This window comes from Notechis scutatus, unplaced genomic scaffold (assembly GCF_049901735.1).
Source record: "Notechis scutatus isolate UNSWTSFEM ecotype Mainland unplaced genomic scaffold, rNotScu1.2 NSCUSCF63, whole genome shotgun sequence".
NCBI classification, from domain to species: domain Eukaryota; kingdom Metazoa; phylum Chordata; class Lepidosauria; order Squamata; family Elapidae; genus Notechis; species Notechis scutatus.
Genome location: NW_028263167.1, coordinates 120,422 through 143,221, shown reverse-complemented (window position 1 = coordinate 143,221; position 22,800 = coordinate 120,422). Strand labels below are relative to the sequence as shown.

Genomic DNA, 22,800 nt, shown 5'->3' with positions numbered 1-22,800 from the left:
ATGTGCTCCTGTCCACCATTGAACCATCTTCCAAGCAGTCACCATGTTTCCAGCGGCTTTCTTCCCCGCTTGGAACTGAACCCAGAAGGAGATTTCTTCCAACAGAGGCTAGACAGAAACTTCAGATCTGCTCCCTGTTATTCCGGAGCGTTAGACAGGAGCAATTAGATGGTGCAAATCTCTTGACCTTTTGCAGCACAAGAAGGTTGAGATGTTCCCCTCCTTCTCCTTTGGGTTCCTTCTCGAAAGGATCTCAGATTAATGGATCCCTATTGGGACCCCCCATACCTGCCACGGCTGCAGCCTCGGAGCCCCCAACCTCTTTTCTCCCTCCTTCCTTCCCCTCCTCGATCTGGAGGAATAGGCGGCATTCATGGCCTGGGCCAGAGTCTGAATGATACTGTAGCGATGAGGGTCATTTATGATCCGTTTCCTTTTCCTTTTCTCCTGGGTCTCCAGTGGGGCTTTCTGGGTGCATCTTCTGCGGCCTTTGACAGAAAAGACGTGCTTGGAAAGGGAACAGCGAAAATAATGATCTTGAAACGGATCTTTCACAAAGAAATGGGGTTCAAAGGCAGCATCTCTTGGCCTTTTTTTTGACAGATAACCAAAATTTGAAATACTATGGATGTATTTGAGAGGTATGTGCTTCTTTATTGTATACGCTACAAAATTTGTGAGGATCCAGACTTTCCCTTCAATGGGTCCTGGCAAATGCATAAGTGCTTCATGGAAAGGAATAATTCTGTTCCAGATGAAAATATATTCTATGAAGTGGACAAAGACGTTGACTTGTCTCCACTTAGAGAGGGCCTCCCTGAGGGGTGCTATTTGTCCAGTTGTTGTGAATCGTTGTGATCTAACCACACAAATTCCATTCCTGACAAGCATCGGAGGAAAAGTCCTCATGAAATTATCTCCCTTTTCTGTGTCTGAAGCAAAGAGGCCAATCAGGGTCCATCTGAAATGGAGGAGCAGCTGGACAATTGCTGGGTATTGGAATCCTTCTTTGGGGAGCATCTGGTGGAAAAAAGGGAATCTCCTTTTATCACTCAGAGCCTCTGAAGGAATTCCAGCAGTGATCTGAAAAAGTAATGAAGAATGCTGTGTTATAATGTGGTCCAGATCAACCCCAAAATATTACTTATTGACAAACCCAATTTTGTTTTGATGAATATATAAGAATAGTTTGTTCCTTAGTCACGTTTTAAAATATTTAAGACAGAATATTAACAAGATTGTCTATAAAAATGGAACGCAAAATCATATTAAACAAAAAATAAAATAAAAAATGCAATGTAAATTTCTGTGTCACCCATACAATTCCAACAATTAGATTCAAATTTGCAGATGTTAGATAAAATGTCTGGATCTAAGATATAGGGCTGTATTATATGCTATTTTTGAGTACTAAGACCTCTTTCTCAGCTTCTATATCCCAAATTCTTTGTGAAGCAATTTTTCAGCTTCTTCTCTAGATGTACAAGAGCACAACTGCTAACAGAATAGTTATGAGTACACGAAATGGATACATATAAGAAAAATAAAAAGAAATAGTAGGACAGTGATGGTAGGCACATTGGTGCGCTTATGTACGCCCCCTACAGACCTCTTAGGAAAGGGGTGAGGTCAATCAACTGCTAACAGAAATTGACAGTTGTACAACCCAATAAGTCTTTAATTGAAATTTTGTCTGTTTGGGGACTATGTCTGTTTCATCACTTTAATTTTAACCCAATAATTATATACCCTGAATTTATACAAAGCAGAAATTGTGTAAATTAACAATTATCTATGAGGGCAGGAGCTGAACTCCTTTTATCCATCCCAAAGATACTCTTCTTGGTCTGAATATTTTTTATACATAGAGAGGACTATTTCCAACTTGATTCCCATTGGATAAGGCAGATATTATTGATATGTGAAAATGAACATGCTAATGGAGGACCTCAAAACCTGGATAGATTTTCAATAGTAGAATATTCAGTAGAATATCCTCTAGGGACCTTATGGCTCTTCATGCCTTTAAAGGTCAATTTGAAGATGAACATAATAGACTAAAACATCGTTGATATGTTCCCTAATATTCTGAAAAGCTGCTCTTGAATTCTATGAAGATATTGGAACTGTTGTTCATCCCCACCACCCCACTCACCTTACCAGATAGAGAAAAACACACAAACCTGTGGGACTTTGTAGGTGCCTACAAGCATTGACATCTGGATGGAGATGTCCCTTCCTGCTGCATCAATCAGAGCCAGGAGGTTCTCCTTCCTCCCACAGCCATAGTTGGGGACATTGGATTCTCCAGTGGAAAGAATGTCCAGCAAGGCATCTGAAGTGCGGAAGGTGCTTCCATAGTTGTCATAGATAATATAACAAAGTGTGAGATTGTGCAGGAGCTGGGAATTCTTGCTGACCATTTGAATAGCAAAAATTAACCTTAGGGTATTTGTTAGAGCAGAACTCTTCCTATTGAAAAACAATATTCATGTTATTATATTCAATAGCAACATCAAATGTTTTTAAAATATATAATCCTTCACAAACCTACTAAGCCTTAGGCCAACATTGATCCAAATCGAATGATCAATTATGCAAATGAGAGAGGCAACTACAATTGTTTCAGTCACTACTTAAACAAAGGTCATTATTCAAGTGATGAACACAGGAATGAACTGAGAAAGGAAAATCATCTGGATTTCATTCAGGTTTTTTAAAAACTCCATCTTTGGATTTTACTCTCTTCCACAAAGTAAGGCAAAAAAGGGAAGCCATGGAAATCAAAATCATTCAGGAAATTAGACAGGTCCTGAGGTACAAAAATAAGTGAAATACGAAGAAAAGGAGAGTGTTAGAATTGCACATGGAAGGAGTGCAACTCCATCACCCTGCATGACTTACGAAGAAGGTATAGGAGGGCTGTTGAAAGGCCACATTATAGGTGACACATATGTTTCAGTTGTGACCACACCAATGAGATGGTCTCCAGGCCTGTAAAAGCTCCATGGATTGTAGCCATCCTGGTGCTCCAAACTCAAAGGGCATTTCCTTCTCAGCTTCCCGCAGACTGGTGGGGACACCAGCAGCATCAGAAGCAGAAGCAGGAGGTCCATCATTCATGGCATTAATCAATCCACTTCCTGCTTCTAACACAAAAAACAGGAACAGTTGGAAAAATTCAAAGACTCTGAGAAGTGCCAGTGTCTTTCCTGATCTAAACAGAGAATCACTCAGTTTCATCTGCAAAGGAGAGAAAGGTGCAATCAAGAGCAGAGCCTGTACCTGTCCCAAAACTTGGTCCCAGAGAGCTTCACCAAGGAATTTATCCTATTCTGATACAAGATCCTTTGCATGTGGCTTCAGTCTAATGCCTGCATCAAAGTCAAAAACTGGAGATATAGCATCCCAGGTCTCAAGGGTCATAATTACAGCAAGAAGCAACTTCTCCTCTTGGGATCCTGAACTTTTTCTGGGCTCCATCTGCAGAGGAGAGGCTGGAATAAAACATGTTAGTAAAAATTACAGATACACCCCTGGGATCATTGTTCTGTTGTGGTTGTGGTCCTTCCTTCCTGTCAGGGCAAGTCCAGAAAGTGATGCTGGGGAAGAGAGTTCAACACCCAGGAAATTGACTTCTGCTGTCCTTCAACATGGCCTCTTGTCTCCAGAGATTGCTGGGGAAGGTCACTCAGAGTTATGGAGTTTGGTGACACTTCTAAGTTAATACCATTTAACTGTAGTGTTGCCTGTCTTCTAATGACAATCGGCACCCTTGATCTCTGCCCAACGTTAAGAGTAGACCCTGTTTGGAATTCTGTTTTATGTCATAATCCCATATATTGATCTTAATTTCAGCCAGTTTTAAAATTGCTTGTGCCTGAAGTGAAATTTCATTTCCCATCTTTTCCAGCAATATTAATTTTGAGATAAAAGCTCATTAAGAAGCAGGAAAGTGACAACTTGTGGACTAGATCATTGGGTAAATAGGGAGAAAATTATAGAATGGATGGAATTTTTTATTTTTATTTTCTTGTTATTCCTGTGTTATCTTACCATGTTCCTATAATACACCAAGATTCTTTATATATTGATTTTTCTTTTTTAAATAAAGAATGGAGGTGTTTTGCATTCCTTTGCTGTGGGTAGCAAGGGGGAGGGGGTATATGAATTCTTGTCTTTAACTTTCCATTTCTTGGCTAGCTTCTATCCCCCTTTGCGCAGCTGCGAAGTTTTATCAAAATATGTCAAGGTCAATGGACAGAGGCCTCATCACCACCTGAAGATGGCCACATGATCATATTCCAAACTTTTAATTGGAAAAGTCATTTGGACTTTGGGGGGTGGGAACAATTCCATTCCTTTGTATATGTGATTTGCGCGCCAAATTCTCAGATTCGGAATTAAATCTGTAGCTTCCACTTTGATTTCCAGTAAAAGGATAACTTTGCTCTAACCCATGGAGTCTGAGTATTTCTTTCTTGGATTTTGAAGGGAGCACAACCTGACAGTCCTCCACTTACAAACATCTGTTTGGTGACTGAAGTTACAACGGCACTCAGGAAAGTGACTTATGGCCAGTCTTCACACTAACGACCATTCCAGCACCCCATGGTCACTTGACAAAAACTCAGACATGTATTTATGACACTTGCAGTACCTTGGGGTCATTGGGGTCACTGGAAGACTTGCTTAACGACCGCATGATTTAACTAAACACTGCACTCATTTGCTTCACAACCGAGGTAAAAAAGTTGGTAAAATGACACAGAACTTAATTAGCAACAAAAATTGTGGTCATAAGTGGAGGATTTCCTATATTGCCTTATAGTTCCTTGAAATTTATCTCCAGAGACGTTCAGGATCTCTTAGTCAGAATATTCACCTTTCTTCTCCCCACTTCTGCTCACTTCCAGGGAGCCTGGAGCAAAGTCCTTGGTAGGACTTATTTCTGGGGCTTCCGGGGCTGGAAGCACCCCGAGAGGACTGAGCTGAACCCCCAGGTGAAGCCTTCAAGGGTTGCACTGCTGGGCTTCCCACCTTGGAGAGAGAGAGAGAGAGAGAGAGAGAGAGAGAGAGAGAGAGAGAGAGAGAGAGAGAGAGAGAGAGAGAGAGAGAGAGAGAGACCCTCTTTCCTTTGGTGGAGTTTGAGACGCCCCCAAAATCCTGCTTGCAACTATTCACACAGTGCAGCCACAATGAGCCCAATTTTGTCAGGATGCAGCCTGACTATCCCATGGGGCTTCTCCTCTTTCCGCAGCTCCTGGACTCCGGTCTCAACTAGCTCAAGCATTGGGGAAAAGAACCGACTTTAATCAGGGGATGGAGAGAGGATGGTGGATCTCATGGAGAAGCTTCTTTCACAGGGCAGAAGCAGCTATGGGAAAGGGGTGCTAACTAGGTCTCCTTGGATGAGAACATCTAAGCAAGAGGCCCTGGAAGCCTCTGCCTTCTCTGGCTTGGTGGGATGGCCAATGGCTCTCATGGAGATTGTCAAACAACATACTTGGAGCTTGGCTCCCACACCAGCCATCTTACCACTTTTCCTATTCATTCTCTCATAGATACACTATTAGCTGCTCTCAATATGAATAAGGTGTCAAATTCATTGGCAGTGGCTGAATAACAAATTCCTCTGAATGATTTTCAGAGTTCCCTTTAGCAAGATTTATTGAGATGAAGAGAGTTGCAAGGATTACAGTCATTCAAACATTTTCCATTGAAAAATGTAGACATGATTTCTTTGATTCCTGCACATTATCTAAGTTGAAATAATTAGTCTCTACTTTGAGATAAAAGGAAATTTTACAATTCTTTAAATGTCATGGTGTTATGTCTTATGTTTTTACATTTGTTCTGGCTGTGAGATGCTCCTTTGTGTTCAGCTCTGGCCTCAGAAGGATAATGTAGCACTTGGGGATGAAGATGCAGCCCACCAGACCAGCACTGGAGGCCAGGATGGAGAAGACCTGCACAGCCACCATGTATTTCCCTTTGGTGCTCAGGTAGGTGGGCACAAAAGTCACCCAAACACTGCAGAAGACCAGCATGCTGAAGGTGATCAACTTGGCTTCGTTGAAGGCCCCAGGCAGATTCCTGGCCAGGAAAGCCACCGTGAAGCAGACGGCAGCCAGGAAGCCCATGTAGCTGAAGGTGACGTAGAACATGACAACGGCCCCTTGGTTGCATTGTAGGATGATCTCTCCAGGCTGGGAGAGGAGGTCAGAGTCAGGGAAGGGGGGAGAAACTCCCAGCCAGATGGAGCAGATGAAAACTTGGACACCAGAAGAAGACAGGATGATGGAGTTGGCCAAGCTCTTCCCCAACCATCTCTTCACTTGGTTTCCTGGTTTTGTGGCCAGGAAAGCCAGCACCACCATGATGGTTTTGGCCAAGAGAGAAGAAACGGCAACTGAGAAGATGATGCTGAAAACCGTTTGTCGGAGAAGGCAGGTGGCTTTGCTTGGTTGACCAATGAAGAGAGAAGAAGACAAGAAGCAAAGCAGGAGGGAGACCAGGAGGATGTAGGAGAGGTCCCGGTTGTTGGCTTTGACAAGGAGAGTTTCTCGGTATTTAATGAAGATGATTAAAACAAGGCCTGTGGTTAGGAACAAGAATAGGGCAAAAGAAACCAGGATGATGCCCAGAGGTTCTTCATAAGACAGGAAGGTTATCACTTTGGGGATACATTGGACTCTTTCTTTATTTGGGAATTTATCATCCGGACATTTGGTGCATTTTTCTGTGTCTGAGAAAAAAAAACCAACCCCATATTTCTTTGTCCTTTGCATTTCAAGATATATTGTACATTCTTTGGGAACAAGTGATTATCAGGAGCATTTTCCGGGATGGATTTCTTAATATCTCCAGAGACAAAAAATAAATGTATCACTTTTTAAAAAAATATAGCTACAGTATATTTTTGATAGGCTATAAAATTGAGGGAAGCTTTGGACTTGAAAGATTTCCTTTGTAATGTTCAGAATATTGATAGGAACATCCATTACTAAAGGAAAATAATGAATCAATTAATCTTTCTAGAGAAACTTATGTGCAAGATGGCAATTCTTGTCATACTTGCCTCAGAGGTGGCTGGCAGATCAAGTGACTGTTGCAAATAATTTGGAATGGCCATTGGAGTAGTGGTGATACGGGTGCAGCCAGATACAGGCATCACTATCCATGCCACCACATTGTGTATCTCGTACATCAGCAACACCTTTTCAGTGTCCTCAAAGGTAACCCATGTAGACTGCATTGCAATCCTCCTTTCAGGAGGTAGACCTAAAACAATTCCTCGTTTTTCAAGGAACTCAGGTGTTTCTTGAGAAATAAATGTGGAAGGAAGGACACGTCCAAGTTAAAAAGAAGAAATATTTTCTCTGGCAGTAGTAAAGCTTGTCCAATCTGCCACTGCCACCTCTCTCTATCCAGCCCTTCCTTCACAGTCTTTTTGGTCTTCTGTTTAGATAAGAAATGGGGCATTTCGGAAATAAACCAGAAACCAATTAAGCTTAAAAGTGTGTTTTAATTCACAATTTCATGACAATGCTATGGAGGGATCCAGTTCTACCAGTCCTCCCATTTTCCTCTGGTGTCACCCACCTTTCTGAATGGAGAAGGTCCCCTCTGGACAAGGAACACAGTCGTAGCAGCAAACTGGCTCTCCTTCTCGAGCACTCTTGACAAATCCAGGATGACAACTTTCCACACATTCAGATTGAGGAAAGGACTGAGCAGAAAAAAAACAGGATTGCCAAAGAAAATGTGTTAGGACTCTCCGTCCATGGAAAATGGAGTTAAAAATGGATATTAGACAAGATATTAGATATTAGCTATTATATTATTATATAATATATAATATATAATAATGATATAATATATATTATATAATATAATATAAATTATATAATAATTATATAATATATAATAATTATATAAGATATTAGCCTCTGGTCTTCACTTAAGTAAACACAAAATCTCTCACTATTTCCAAATGGTTGGAGATATAACTCCTGAAAGATTCTTCCTTTAGTTCCTCTCTTTTGCTTTTGGCATCTCACATTGCCAAAAAAAAAAAAAAAAAAAAGGACTTTATTAAATAGAAAATTCTGGAGAGATGGAACCGGTGGTGGGATTGTACTGGTTCTGTCCAGTTCCATAGAACCAGTTGTTATGATTCTGCGCAGTTGGGAGAAATCTGTAAAATTTTTGACAAAATTTGACTTAGCGGCGATTCTTTAAAGAATGTCAAAGTGAGGCTTGGCTTTTTACTTTTACTTTTTTTTTTCTTTACTGAACTATTGTGATCTAGTTAATCAGACTGGTTTTTTCTTTTATATTTACTTGCTCTTTTTTCTCCTTTTTGACTGTTTATATATTTTAAAATAGAGGCTCCCTTTAGTATCTTTTTTTAAATATATATAAATATAAATAATATAAATATAAATATATATAATTATATATATATATATAAATATAATATATATATTTAAATATATATATTATATAAATATATATATATATATATATTTAATATATAATATATATTATATAAATATATAATTATTATTATTAGGCTTTTTTTGGGGGGGGAAAGAAGGGGGAGTGGATTAAAGAAACTTTGTAACACTGCCAACTAGAGACTTGAAAATATTTTATTTGAGGTTGAGAGCTGTGAAGAAAATTTTTCTCAAGGTCACTGGAAACGATAAATAATAAGATAGAGGGAAGAGCACTGGAGAATGTTTACACAGGTGCTCTTTGGGACTTCTATTATCAATTGAACATTTGAAGCTTGGCCTTGAAATTTGTGGAGAAGCCAAAATAAGAGCCTTGGATAAATAAAAGGCAGTGTGCATTTTTTTAAAATCTTCTATTAGCTGTTTTATCCCTCCTCTTCAACCCCACAGTACTTTGTAATATTGGTATATTTTTTTTTATTTTTTATTTTTTTATTTTTTTTTAAAGGGGAAGCCTCAGAATATTCTTTTCTCTCTCTTTTTTTTATTGGGATTTTTGCCTCTCCATCTCTACTTTTGACTTATATTTATGGCTATTTTTCATTTTTTGAGATCTTTCAATTGGATTAAGGTGTGAAGAACCTTAAGAACCTCTTTCTTTTTTTTCTTCTTATTATTTTTTAATATTATTTGGTTTTATTTTATTTTTTTTCTCTTTATTTTTAATTTTTACTTTTGAACCATAATTGATTATTCCACAACAGGATTAAGGTCTAGAAGAACCTGAAGAATCTCCCTTTTTTAATTTTGGGCTTTTTACTTTTTACTGGCTTTTTTGTGTTTTCCTTTTTCCTAATTGGATTATAATTGGCCACCTTACTAATTGGATTAAAAGAGCTTGAAGATTCTGAGCTATTTAAATGAGTAAGAAATTTTTACCTTCGGGCATCTCAACTTCTGCTCCTGCCTCCCCATCAACTGGAGGACGACTTCCAACAATGGCGAAGCAAGATAAAGCACAAGTGGACTTAACGATGGTTATGCAAGGAATTCAAGAACTTAAAACGAGTATTGAACAAAGAACGGAGAGTATTGACCAAAGAATTGGAAAGATTGATGAAAAATTTGAAAGTATTCAACAAATGATGGTGAATATGATGAGAGACTCCAAAAAATGGAAGAGAAAGACAAACAAAGAGACGAGACAATTGGAAATAGTGATAGCAGATTAACAACGGTTGAACAAGATAAAAGTGGGATGTTGAAGTGGGAGATGGACAGGTCAGAATTTTATCTCAGATTCCAAAATATTGAGGAAGAAAAAGGACAAAATTTGGCTGCAGTAATGATTGAAATCCTGGCTGGAGCTCTGGAAATAACAGAGGAAAAGATGATGGATGGAGTAGATGAGATATATCGAGTCCTCACAAGATATGCGGTGAGGAACCAATTACCAAGAGAGGTCCATGTCAGATTTACCAAAAAAACTATTAAAACTCAAATATTACAAGTGGCAAGAGAGAAGGTGTTGAAATATAAAGACAAAGAGATTGTGGTCTTAAAACAAGTACCAAGAAAAGTGAGAGAGATGAGAAGAGAATATCGATTCCTGACCAAAATGTTTTTGAAAAAAGAGGTGAATTACAGATGTTTGATCCCAGAAGGATTAATGTTTACATGGCAAGAACAGAGACATAGAATTGATTCAATTGATAAAGCAGAAATATTCTACAATGAATTCTTCGAAAGAAGAGAAATAGAGACAGAAAAAGAGATCATTTCAACGGAACTTCAAGAGGATCAAATGGGGATGGGAAAAGAAGAAGGTGCAGTAGGTGGACAAGTGGTGACTAAAGAACAACGGGAAGTACGATCTACGAGAGCTGTCAGACCCAAATACAAAATATAACCATGGAGGAAAAAAAATTGATTTCTTTGAATATAAATGGACTGAATTCAGCTATTAAAAGAAGAAAAAATCTTCATAAATTAGAGAAGTTAAAATTTGCCATAATCTGCTTACAAGAAGTGCATATTAAAAAACAATATCAACAATTATTGATAAGACCAAAATTGGAGAAAATTTTTACTTCTTTGACTCATTGTAAGAAAAGAGGAGTGGTTTTGTACATCAAAGAAACCATTCCAGCAAAACTGATTTATACTGATGAAGAAGGAAGAGTATTAATGGTTGAAATAGTGGATAATAATACAAAAACACTCCTGGTTGCCATTTATGCACCAACTGATAAACAAGAAGAGTTTTATAAAAAAATTACATATGCAAACAATGGGATTGGACTATTCTAACATAGTTATGATGGGAGATCTTAATGGAATTGTAGATAATAAACTGGATTATACAGCGACAGCATCAAGACAAAATAGAAAGACTCTCCCCAAATCTTTTTTTTAAAATGATAGATGAATTAAATTTAAAAGATATATGGAGAGAAAGAAATGCTAAAACTCAACAATATACTTTTTATTCAAATAGACATTTATCATGGTCCAGAATAGATATGATTTGGATCTCAACAGAACTAATATCTAATATTCAAGAAATAAATATTGAAACAAGTACATGGGCAGACCATAATCCAATGACAATTAAATGGAAAGGACAAAAAAGAAGATCTAGATGGACATTAAATAATACTATTTTAAAGGAAAAAGACTTTACACAATAGATGGAAAAAGAATTGGCCTTCTCCTTTAATGAAAACAAAAAAGAAGATACTTCAATACAGAATGTTTGGGATACAATGAAGGCATATGTGAGAGGATTAATAATAGACTATATAAAGAAAAAGAACATTAGGAAGAGGCAAACGATTAAAGCTCTAGAAGATGACCATAAAAAACTGGAAAAAGAATTACAGAAAATGCCACAGAAAAAAGATATTAAACTTAAAATGGACATAATCAAACATAAAATGGATCAAGTAGAGAAAGAAGAACTGGCACAAAAAATTAGAAGTGCTAAACAGAACTATTTTGAAGATGCAAATAGGCCAGGTAGATGGTTAGCATATAAACTGAGAAAAGAGAAAGAATCAAGGAAAATATTACAGTTAATAGATGATCAAGGTCAAATTTGCTATGGTAATAAGGCGAAAAAGGCAATCATTCGAGACTTTTATGGACAATTATATAAACAGGAGGATCTTGATAAGGAAAAAATTAAACAGTATTTACAAAATGCTAACCTACCTAAGATACCTGATGAAACTGGAAAAATGTTAGAAAGCACTATAACAATGATGGAATTAACCGAAGCACTCAACAGACAGAATAATGGAAAAGCACCAGGTCCAGATGGGCTTCCGGCAGAATTTTATAAAACATTACAAGAATCGTTGAGCACTTCACTGCTAGAAGTCATGAATAAAGTTATGTTAAATAAGAAAATACCTAAAACATGGTCAGAAGCTTATATTACACTTATCCCAAAAGAAAGGGCCGATCCATTACAAATTAAGAACTATAGACCTATTTCTTTATGGAATGAAGACTATAAAATCTTTGCTTCAATTCTGGCAAAAAGGCTTAAAAAGTACTTAAACAACTTTATTCACCCTGATCAGAATGGATTTTTACCAAAGAGACAAATTAAAGACAATATGAGGGTAATCCTGGACACATTGGAATATTATGAGGCGCATCCTGAAAAACAAATGGCTTTGATATTCCTAGATGCCCAAAAGGCATTTGATAATGTGAATTGGAGATTTGTGCTATTATTATTGGAACAGATGGGCTTTGCTAGAAAATTCATCCAAGCAATAGAAGCCATATATTATAAGCAAACGGCAAAAGTAATGATAGAGGGAGAATTTACAGACTCTATTAATATAAGAAAAGGTACAAGACAAGGATGCCCATTATCTCCTTTGTTATTTGTATTGACCTTGGAAGTGTTAAATAGAAATATTAGAGAGGACAAAAATATAAAAGGAATGAAAGTTAAAAAGGAAGAATTTAAATTGCAAGCCTTTGCGGATGACTTGGTTTTCATTTTGGAAGACCCTCTAGAGACAGCTTTAAAACTATTGGAAAAGATAGAGATGTACGGTGAGATGGCTGGTTTGAAAATAAATAAAGACAAAACAAAGATTCTGACAAAGAACATGCTATTAAGACAAAGAGAAGAGTTGGCAGACCTATTGAAAATTCAAGTTACGAACAAAGATAATATTTGGGGATACATTTGACGTCAAGATGTATTACATTGAAAGAGAATAACTATATTAAATTTAAACAGCAGATAGCATCTGATCTGAAAAAATGGGAAAACCTACAATTGTCATTGATAGGTAGAATTTCAACAATCAAGATGAATATTTTACCCAGAATTTTATATTTGTTTCAAACAATACCAATTAGGCTAGGTAAAGATTACTTTGAAGAATTAAATAAAATTGTGCTGAAGTATATATGGCAAGGTAAGAAAGCGAGAATAAAATTAAAACTCTTACAAGATGCTAGAATTAGAGGAGGATTTGGCCTTCCTAATTGGGAGTTGTATTACCAAGCTGCAAACTTAATGTGGGCCAAAGAATGGATAACGTTAAGAAAGACTAGATTGTTGACATTAGAAGGACATGATTTATTATTGGGCTGGCATGCTTTTATACATTCAAGGTATGATGACATCACAACTGTCCGAAACATCATCAGAGATTACCAAGCATCAACCATCTCCGGCGATGAAATACTTGACATTTCCCGCATTGACCGAGAGCTTAAAAATAGAGACGGCTCTGTGGCCCCACGCTTGTGCAGGATCATTTGCAAAAATGAATCAAGCAAACGTAAACTCATTTACACTATAAACTCACTCGCCAAAACCAACACCAACCACAAAAACCTCCGTTGCCGCCCTGACTTAACCATACAGCAACGTGCCCGCTCCCGTGCACTCCGCATCGAACTCAAAACCCGTCTAGACAATGGAGAGAAGGACCTGTACATTGACTACCATGCTGACTGCATCAAAAGTAAGACACGCAACCCAATACCCAACTTTTACCCTCAACCACTACCCTACCTCAACCACCTACCACCACCCACCATCACCCAAAACTACCCACCACCCACCATCACCCAAGACTAGGCACGCACGCCCCCAACTACCTCAATCCCAACTGCTGCCGGACTTAAATGCAAACTACTCAATGCAAGAAGCCTCGTGAATAAAATACCTGAATTTCTCATCCTCTTAAATATGGCTAACTTTGACATTATATTTGTCTGTGAAACATGGCTCAATGCATCTCTCCCCAACTCCATTACCACAGTAAGAGACTATCATGTTTACCGATCAGATCGTGAAAATCGTCGAGGAGGTGGTGTTGCTATATTCTACAAAAAATCCTTACATCTAAAAATATCCAAGTTACCCAGGAGCTTGCCCTTCCTGAAACCATCATCTGTGAACTATCCTTAAATATCACAATTCGATTCTTACTATGTTACAGAGCACCTGATTATGACATCGAACATATAAACAAGCTAAATACACTACTAACATGGGCTACATCCTGCCCATACCCTTTTATCTTTCTTGGAGATTTCAATCTACCTCATATTGACTGGACCCTAAATAATTGTACAACTGAAATCATTCACACAACCTTCTTCAATGCTATTACAAATCTAGGTCTTGAACAACTAGTAACCAACAACACTAGACTGAACAACTGCCTCGATCTCATCTTCTGCAATAGTTTGAATTTAATTTACCGAATACAAACCAAAGAACCCTTTTCCAGTAGTGATCACAATATGATTGACTTTTGCCTCAACATACGTCCACGCAAAAATCACCACAACGATGTCATCCCTAGTTGTAACTTCAAAAAGGCAATTATGATCTTATAGATAACGATCTCTCATCCCTCGATTGGCAATCTCTATTCACTGGATGCAATACTGTTGAAGATCATTACAACATATTTTTACTTGAAGTCAAAAGAGTCATCAAACTATATGTTCCAACAACAACTCCAAAAACAAAACAAAAAGCAGATTACCCATATCAATAAGGAAACTTCAATCCAAAAAGAGATCACTCTGGCGGAAAAACAAATCTGGTCACGTTGCTAATTTCAAAAACCGATATAAAAATTTATGCCACCAGATAAAGACCGAATGCACCAATTACCACATTAAACAAGAGGAAAACCTTCTAAGCACCAATTCCACCCGTGCTTTTTACAATTTTGTAAACAACAAACTAAAGACTCAAGGTCCATCCCTCCCTTGATAGGACCTGATGGTAAAGACTGCAGCGACGACACCATTAAAGCCAACATCTTTAACACATTCTTGGCTCAGTGTTTGTAAACAGTAATGGATCATGCCCAATGTTTCCTAGCCGTACCACAGACAACAATAATGATCTAATACATATCGATTTTACAGTAGACAACGTTGAAAAAGCACTACGCAACCTAAAACCATCTCTATCTATTGGACCGGATGGAATATGTGCCTACTTCTTAAGAAAACTATCCGCTGCCATAGCCAAACCTCTAAGCATAATCTTTGAAAGATCTTTCAGAACCAGCTCCCTGCCCAACCTATGGTTACAAGCCACAGTCATTCCCATCTTCAAAAGGGAGACCCAAGCCTAGTTGAAAATTACAGACCAATCTCCTTATGCTGCGTCACCTGTAAAGTCATGGAATCAATTATTAACCAATCCATCATCCTCCATTTAGAGACAAACAACCTACTCTCCAATAAACAATTTGGTTTCAGAAAAAAACTATCCTGTAATCTGCAACTCTTACACTGCAAAAACATATGGACTACTCAACTCGACCAGGGCAAAGCAATAGACGCAATCTACATAGACTTCTGCAAAGCCTTTGATTCAGTGGTACACGACAAACTACTCCTAAAAATAAAATCTTATGGTATCTCTGGACAACTGAATAACTGGATAGAAGCATTCCTGTCAAACAGACAACAAATGGTCAAAATTGGGAACGCCCTATCAAATCCAGTACCTGTCAATAGTGGTGTTCCCCAAGGCAGTGTTCTAGGACCAACTCTCTTCATAATCTACATAAACGACCTTTGTGATCATATCAAGAGCAATTGCGTTCTCTTCGCTGATGATGTAAAGCTGTTCAATACCACAGACAATACTACTACCCTTCAAAAAGATCTAGACTATGTATCTGAATGGTCTAACATATGGCAACTCCAAATCTCAACAAATAAATGCTCTGTCTTACATATTGGTAAAAAAATCAGAAAATAAAATACAAGCTGAATAGTCAAGATCTTGTTGATGACCCAAGCTCTGTAAAGGACCTGGGAATACTCACCTCTAATGATCTAAGTGCTAGAGCTCACTGCAACTACATAGCCAAAAAGGCATTAAGAGTTGTTAACCTAATCCTACGTTGCTTTTTCTCTGGTAATATCTCACTACTAACCAGAGCATACAAAACATTTGCTAGACCAATACTCGAATACAGTTCATCAGTCTGGAATCCTTATCACGTATGTGATATTAACACAATTGAGAAAGTCCAGAAGTATTTCACAAGAAGAGTTCTCCACTCTTCTACCCGTTATAGAATACCTTACGCCACCAGACTCGAAATTCTAAAACTAGAAAACCTCGAATTACGCCGTCTTCGGTCCGACTTAAGCATGGTATATAAAATCATACATTGCAATGTCCTACCTGTCAATGAATACTTCAGCTTTAACCATAACAACACAAGAGCACACAACAGATACAAACTCAAAGTAAACCGCACCAAACTTGATTGCAGGAAATACGACTTCAGCAATAGAGTGGTCAATGTCTGGAATACTCTACCCGACTCTGTAGTCTCTTCCCCAAACCCCAAAAACTTTAATCTTAGACTGTCTACTATTGACCTCACCCCTTTCCTAAGAGGTCTGTAGGGGGCGTGCATAAGCGCACCAACGTGCCTACCGTCCCTGTCCTATTGTTTCTCTTATTCTTTTATTTTTCTTATATGTACCCATTTCATATATTCACAACTATGTATACACTTGTACTTATTATCTTGTAAACAATTGACAAATCAAATAAAAATAAATAAATAAATAAATATCTTAAAGATTCTAAAACAGAAGGATTTTATGATAAATTGACTGACTTAGATAGGATTTTGACAGGTACTGATGAAAAAGTGATCAAAAAATTATATAGTTATTTGCTGGAAATTAAATTAGAGGAAGAACAAGTTAAAGAAACTATGATTGCTTGGGGGAAGAATTTTGGATATGGGATTGATTTAGAGAAATGGCAAAAATTGTGGTCTCAAAATTATAAAATGACAATGTCAACAGCATATAAAGAAAATTTGTATAAGATGTTTTACAGGTGGCACTTTCCCCCGACAAGAATAGCAAGAATGTTCAAGAATAAATCTGAAAAGTGCTGGAAATGTCATCAGATACCTGGCTCATATTACCATATGGGGTGGACTTGTGAGGAGGCCAGAAAATACTGGACTAGAATTCGCATATTGGAAAAAATGACAAAGAAACATATAGATTTGAAACCAGAGATTTTTTTATTGGGAATCTTACCTGATACATATAATAAAAACTTAAAGTATTTGATTGTAAATGTATTAACAGCGGCTAGGATTGTATTTGCTAAAAATTGGAAGAGTGAGAAAATACCATCAGAGGAAGAAATTATTAAGAAAATATTGGAATGTGCTGAAATGAGTAGATTGACATTTGAAATAGAGAACAAGAAGATAAACAATTTTATGAAGTTTGGGATCTTTTTTATCAATGGTTAGATAATATAATATAATAGAATATTTAGAAACCTAGGAAATAATGAATATACATTTTTTTATTTCCTTTTGTTTTGATAACATCTTTATAAAATTTTATTAAGAAAGACTTGGTATGATTTTATGATCTGTTATAAAATAAATTAAGTAAATTATAGTTATCTTGCTTAAATATGAATTAATAAAATTATAGTCAAATGATTGTTTAATAATGATATTAGGATATATAATTGTTGATTGATAATATGAGTTATTATGTAACATAATTACAATGGTGACTATGAAATGGATGCACAAAAAAGAGTGGCAAACCAAACGATACACTGTCTGTAAATTTATGAAGGAGGATGATGCTTTTATGTTTGATGTCTTATGTTTTATGTGTTTTTGTTTGTTGTCAAAGTCAATAAAAAATCTCTCACTATTTCCAAATGGTTGGAGATATAACTTCTGGAAGATTCTTCCATTAGTTCCTCTCTTTTGCTGTTGGCATCTCACATTTCCAAAGAAAAAAGGACTTTATTAAATAGAAAAGTCTGGAGAGATGGAACCAGGGCTGGGATTGTACTGGTTCTGTCCAGTTCTATAGAACCGGTTGTTATGATTCTGCGCAGTTCAGAGAACCGGCAAATTGCACCACTTATCGCGCATTAGTGGCATCACCTGCAGCCTGCTTTTGCCCACTCACCAGGCCAGCCATTGCTGCATGCCTTCCGCTGTGGCCCTGCCTGATCTCTCTGTGTGAGTGAGGCTCTGCAAGCTCTTGGGCCCAGTCACACTGCCAGTCATATTTACCCCCACCCTACCCCACTTGCCTTTTGCTGCCACCACCTGCCGCCCTCACCCCCAGCAGGTAAGGCCCAGCAGCTGCAGTGAATCCAGGCGGGGGGCAAGATGCAGACTGGTGGGAACCTGAGCTACATTTCGCTGTACTGGAAGACATGTGGAGAGGCTCGTGTTCTCCTACTGCTGGGAGAGCAAGAGAGTCTTTCCCGACACAGCTCCGGGTTATTTAGCTGGGATTCACTGCAGGTGCTGGGCCTTATCTGCTGGGGGTTAGGGGTCCAGGTGGCAGTGGCAAAAGGCAAGTGGGGTGGGGGGGTAAAGGTGACCGGCAGCCCGGTTGTACCCATGTCGGCAACAGGTGTCGTCATTTCGAAATTGACAGAGAATTTGGGGAAAGAGATGGAGAGTCCTGCAGTGGCTGGCACAGGAGCGCCGTTGATAAGCGGGGAAGTGGCCTTCTGGTGGTCCAACCTGGTGTTCAGGCTGGACGTGAGCCACTGGAAGTCAGAGCACTGAGGGAAAGGGGGATTTCCAGGGGGACCTGCCCTCTCTGTGCCGAATTGGGACCATTTGGGGTAGTCCTAGGGATTGGGTGAGTCGAGCCACACCTCCTTGCCTTCGTAGCTCAGGGAACGGCCTTTTTGTGCAGGAGGAAGACTGCGGATGGGGGAGGTCTACCTGAGTGACTCCTCCGCCATCTTCACCAGATTATTTGGACACTTACAAGCGAGCACAGCTAAAGGCACTGCTGTCACATGTCAGCCCAGACCTCACCCTGTGGCTCCGTAAAGCCAACACCAAAGAAGTGGGAGATCAGGTGAACCTGTGGTGCAATGCTCGCTCGGATCTCGGCCACTCCAGGTCATCACCTCAAAGCCCTTTAGGAGCCGCCATTCCCAGGTTTCTACCGCCTCTGCTTGGTCTCCTCCTCTTCACCTTGCTGAAGCGGCTGGCCCTGCCTCTCACCTCCCTCCTCGCCTGGCCTAAGAAGGTGAGGGTGACGACGGCGGGGACAGTGGACAGCGAGCCGGGTCCCTTAGCTTCTCTGGATTCTCTCTCCCACTCGATGTGTGTGTGTCTCCTCAAAGCCGTGGCATGGCCAGTTGCCAGCAAGCTCTCTTGATGTCTTCGCTATTTCCTTCATTTCTTCTTTTTTGGAATGCAGACTGGCTGAACAATGATCGCCAGGCCGTGGTGGAAGCTATCCCTTCAGGCGACCCTTCTCCTCCCTCTCCTCCTCCTCTCATAACCGGCCATTGTGGCAGGGCTGGGAGGGTGCATGCGCACGGGAGATGCTCCTCAAGCAAATGCCAAAGCACAGCAAAAACCAAGTAGGGGCGGGTGGATGCTCACTTGAGGAGCGAGCATCTCCCCACACAACTGCACCCTCCTGATCCATCCACAGCTGCCGGGTGCAAGAGGAGGAGGAGGAGGAGGAGGAGGAGAAGTCACCCGAATGGACGCTTCCACCGCAGTCTGGCAAACGTTGTTTAGCCAGTCTGGATTCAAAAGAAGAAATGAAAGAAGCAGCGAAGAGCGCCAAGGAGAGCTTGTTGGCTTGGCCATGCCGCGGCTTTCAGAGACACACACACACACACACATTCAATGATATATACACACACACAGAGTGGGGAGGAGATAGGGGAAGATAGGGACCCGGCCACTTCGCTATCCCCCACTGCCACCCTTACCTTCTCTCACTATGGTTTAGTATCTCCATTTTGTGAACCACAAGGGCTATGGTTTAGTATCTCCTTCAAACTGGTGAGAATCCCACAAGGGCTGGGAATGTGTCACTAAGAGCTTCAGGTTTGTTTGCTCCTTGTGCCCAAAGGAAGAAAAAGAGAAGGTAGCGAAGAGAAAAGAAAAAGGGAATTCTGTTGACCATGGCCTTGAATTCAGATGAATTTGAATCATGATTGGGTGGAGGTCCTTTTGGTCCCATTGGGAGAGAAGCTTCGTCCTGCTTGGGGAAAAGTGTCCTCTGAAAGGGCCGGTTCATAATTGGGGAGGTTCTTAAAGAGACCCAACCTGGTCAGACTTATCCATGCCTCTCTTTTACACACACACAAACACACACACACACACACACACACACGCACAAAGTGGGGGGTGGAAGATAGGGAAAGAGGCAGAGAGAGAAGAGAGATACAGAGAGGGGGAAAGAGAGAAAAAGAGAGGGAAAGAGTGAAATAGAGGGAATGAGAGAAGAGGAAGAGAGAGAGAAGAAAGAAGAGAGAAAGAGAAAGAAAAGAGAGAAAGGAAGCAAAAGGAAGGAAAGGGATAGACAAAGAAAGGGAGAGATGGAAGGAAGGGACAAAGAAAGAAAAAGAAAGGAAGACATGGAGGGAGGATAAAGTGAATGAGATATATGGATGGATAGATAAATACATGGAAGGAGGGAGGGAGAGAGAGAGAGAAAAAGGAGAGGAAGGAAGGACACAAACCCTGGCTTCAGAAGACTCTTTGAAGCAACACAAAAATCTAGGGCTGGCCTGCAAGGGATCTCGCAGGTCATCTAGTCCAACCCCTGCTCCAGCAGGAGATCCTTACAGAATCAAAGAATAGCAGCGTTAGAAATGTGTGTGTGTGTGTCTTTGTGTTTATGGTTGTCAAAACTCCAAAACCAGGTCAAGGAGCTCTGGGAGATCAGTCATAAATTAGAACACTTGCTAAGCAACTGGCCATTAAGCGAGGACCACTTGTATTTGGTTTGCCAGTCATATGGCCAACAAGACATGCCCATCTGGCATGTCTTGTGACCACCAAGCCACGCCCACAAATTAAGCCACGCCCACAGAACCGGTTGTTACAAAATTTGAATCGCACCCCTGGATGGAACTGAGAAAAGATTTCAGCATTAAGTGATAACCAGCCGGTTCCTTCTCATGACCCCATTAACACACATTTCTCCCCTCTTCTCACAACCTTAATTTTAAGGTGTGATATCAGAACAATCTTGATAATTTCAGGTGAACTGAAAGCCTTGGAGCTGCTTCCTAAGAGCAGAAGGCCCATTGCTCCATCCCAGGGAGGGTGAAAGGGAGGCATGGAGAGCTCTGGCCAGGTCCGGCCTCCTTAAGAGCCTCCCAGATTATGGAGCTGCCCCTTCAGGGGACACTTTTCCCCAAGCAGCACGAGAAGAAGCTTCTTTCCTCCAAAAGGACCCCCGTCGACTCACGATTCAATCCCATCCGATGCAGTCCAAGCCTGGATTCAGGCCCCGGTCAGCAGAATTGCTGCTTTCGTTGCTATTCTGGGCACAAGGAGCAAACAACCAGAAGCTACTAGCGACATTTTTCCCAGCCCTTGTGGGATTCTCACCCGTTTGATGGAGACCCTTAATTGTACATGGTCCACAAAATGGAACAATACCGATGCCTCCCAAGCAGCCTAAGGGAAAAATCCAGTTTCTACTGCCCAGATTCAATTCTCGGTGAAGGTCAACCACCTTTGGGGAATAGCATCAGCCCTCTTGAAATGGGACCTCAGGCTTTTGAAAAATGGGGAGAATACACCAAACTTTCTCTTACCTTGTTGAGCAACTTTAGCCATGAAAGAACATTTTTTATGACAGAAAGTCTCTGTCTTTCAAAATACGCCAGAGTAAATTCTATGGGATTATTCCTGGAAAGAACAAAGAAGCCCGAAATGCCCATATCTGCTGCTACCTCTCCATTTGGATCCATGTAGAGTTTATAGTTCGAAATATTGAGAAACTCATTCTTCTCCAGGAAAGGATGGAACTAGAATGGGAACGTGCAGCAATTTTAAAAGCAGAAAACTTTGTTTCTTATCCCAGATGCTTTTTCACATTTGAATCTTTCTTCTGTAGTTGTCTAATTTACAGACATGCTTCATTAGGAAAATGGGTGCTAACACTATCTTACAAGTGAAGGGAAAAAGTTCACAAAAATTTGTCAATCATATTTTGACAATATAGATTTTGACAAAATATAGTTGAACAACAGAAAAAAGGAGATTTATGAACTCCCTGAAAGCAACAGGTTGTTTATCAGAAACCCGGATTTGTCAAGAAGAAAATTGTCAGTGTAATCCTCTCCCAGGAAGCCCAGACAGGAAACCTGAGCTAGGCCCACTTCGCTGTAATGCTGCACTGACAGGATTTGGGGAGCCAGAAAGTAGAAATCTCCCACTGACCCCTTTTTTATGCAGCTGTAGGTGTCCTCCTCTTATCTACTTCTTCCCAGGCAGAATCTCTCCTCCACCCCCCAAAAGTCATTCCCTCCTATCACTGCCCTTTCTAAATGAGTTGTGGGAAAGGGGGGGATATAATTTATGTGCTCTATGCAAGTCATCCTCACATATTATTTCATTTCCCAAATACATTATGGAAATACTGCTGATATAACTCGATCTCAGGAAAGAGTAATAAACAATTTTGTGATGTGATCAGAAACCCAGTTAAGTGAGGGGTGGATGGTATGATAATTAAGTGGATAAAAACTGATTTAAAAATGGTACTCAAATAATCTTTAGTTTTTTAATCTTTGTCATGAAAGTGGGAAGATACAACACTTTGTCATTAAGTCATCAATTTTTCTATGTTGTCGTTAATATAATAGGGTTGATAAATTGCTATTATACAAGATTTATAACAATTCTCAGGCAAATATACTTTTATGTTATTTAAACATTACCAACTTTCCAGAAAAAATATTTCTGATTTCTCCTAGAAACAACTGTATGACTAAAAAGCAATAGAAAACTATCTGGGTTTTAGGATT

General features: G+C 39.5%; 2 protein-coding genes across 5 annotated transcripts in view; both read right to left on the bottom strand.

Moving 5' to 3' along the window:
- Nucleotides 1–6: 6 nt before the first annotated feature.
- Nucleotides 7–22,800, bottom strand: part of LOC148128461 (vomeronasal type-2 receptor 1-like) — a 44,698-nt gene continuing 21,904 nt past the window's right edge. The window contains exons 1-3 of one of the 4 annotated variants that reach the window (XM_087949059.1): nucleotides 2,905–4,095; nucleotides 2,184–2,472; nucleotides 7–1,083 (exon numbers count right to left, since the gene is read on the bottom strand). In XM_087949059.1, the coding sequence (XP_087805185.1) occupies nucleotides 259–1,083; nucleotides 2,184–2,472; nucleotides 2,905–3,119 (1,329 nt within the window). In that variant the 5' untranslated portion in view covers nucleotides 3,120–4,095 and the 3' untranslated portion in view covers nucleotides 7–258. Of the gene's footprint in view, nucleotides 1,084–2,183; nucleotides 2,473–2,904; nucleotides 4,096–22,800 lie in introns of those variants that run through there. The other 3 variants (XM_087949061.1, XM_087949057.1, XM_087949058.1) reach the window with 3 other exon arrangements.
- On the bottom strand, nucleotides 5,661–22,057 carry LOC148128462 (vomeronasal type-2 receptor 26-like). Its single transcript, XM_087949065.1, has 3 exons — nucleotides 21,586–22,057; nucleotides 7,606–7,732; nucleotides 5,661–6,748 (listed from the first exon to the last, which is right to left on the bottom strand). The coding sequence occupies exons 1-3, from the start codon at nucleotides 21,739–21,741 to the stop codon at nucleotides 5,838–5,840; spliced, it is 1,194 nt and encodes a 397-aa protein (XP_087805191.1). The 5' UTR covers nucleotides 21,742–22,057; the 3' UTR covers nucleotides 5,661–5,837.

Coding starts and splice junctions, on each gene's coding strand:
- LOC148128462 (XM_087949065.1), bottom strand. CDS start 21,741: ATGGATCCAAATGGAGAGGTAGCAGCAGATATGGGCATTTCGGGCTTC. Junction 7,733..21,585: donor GGCTAAAGTTGCTCAACAAG/GTAAGAGAAAGT, acceptor TTTTCTGCTCAG/TCCTTTCCTCAATCTGAATG. Junction 6,749..7,605: donor GACCTTCTCCATTCAGAAAG/GTGGGTGACACC, acceptor TTTTTTTCTCAG/ACACAGAAAAATGCACCAAA.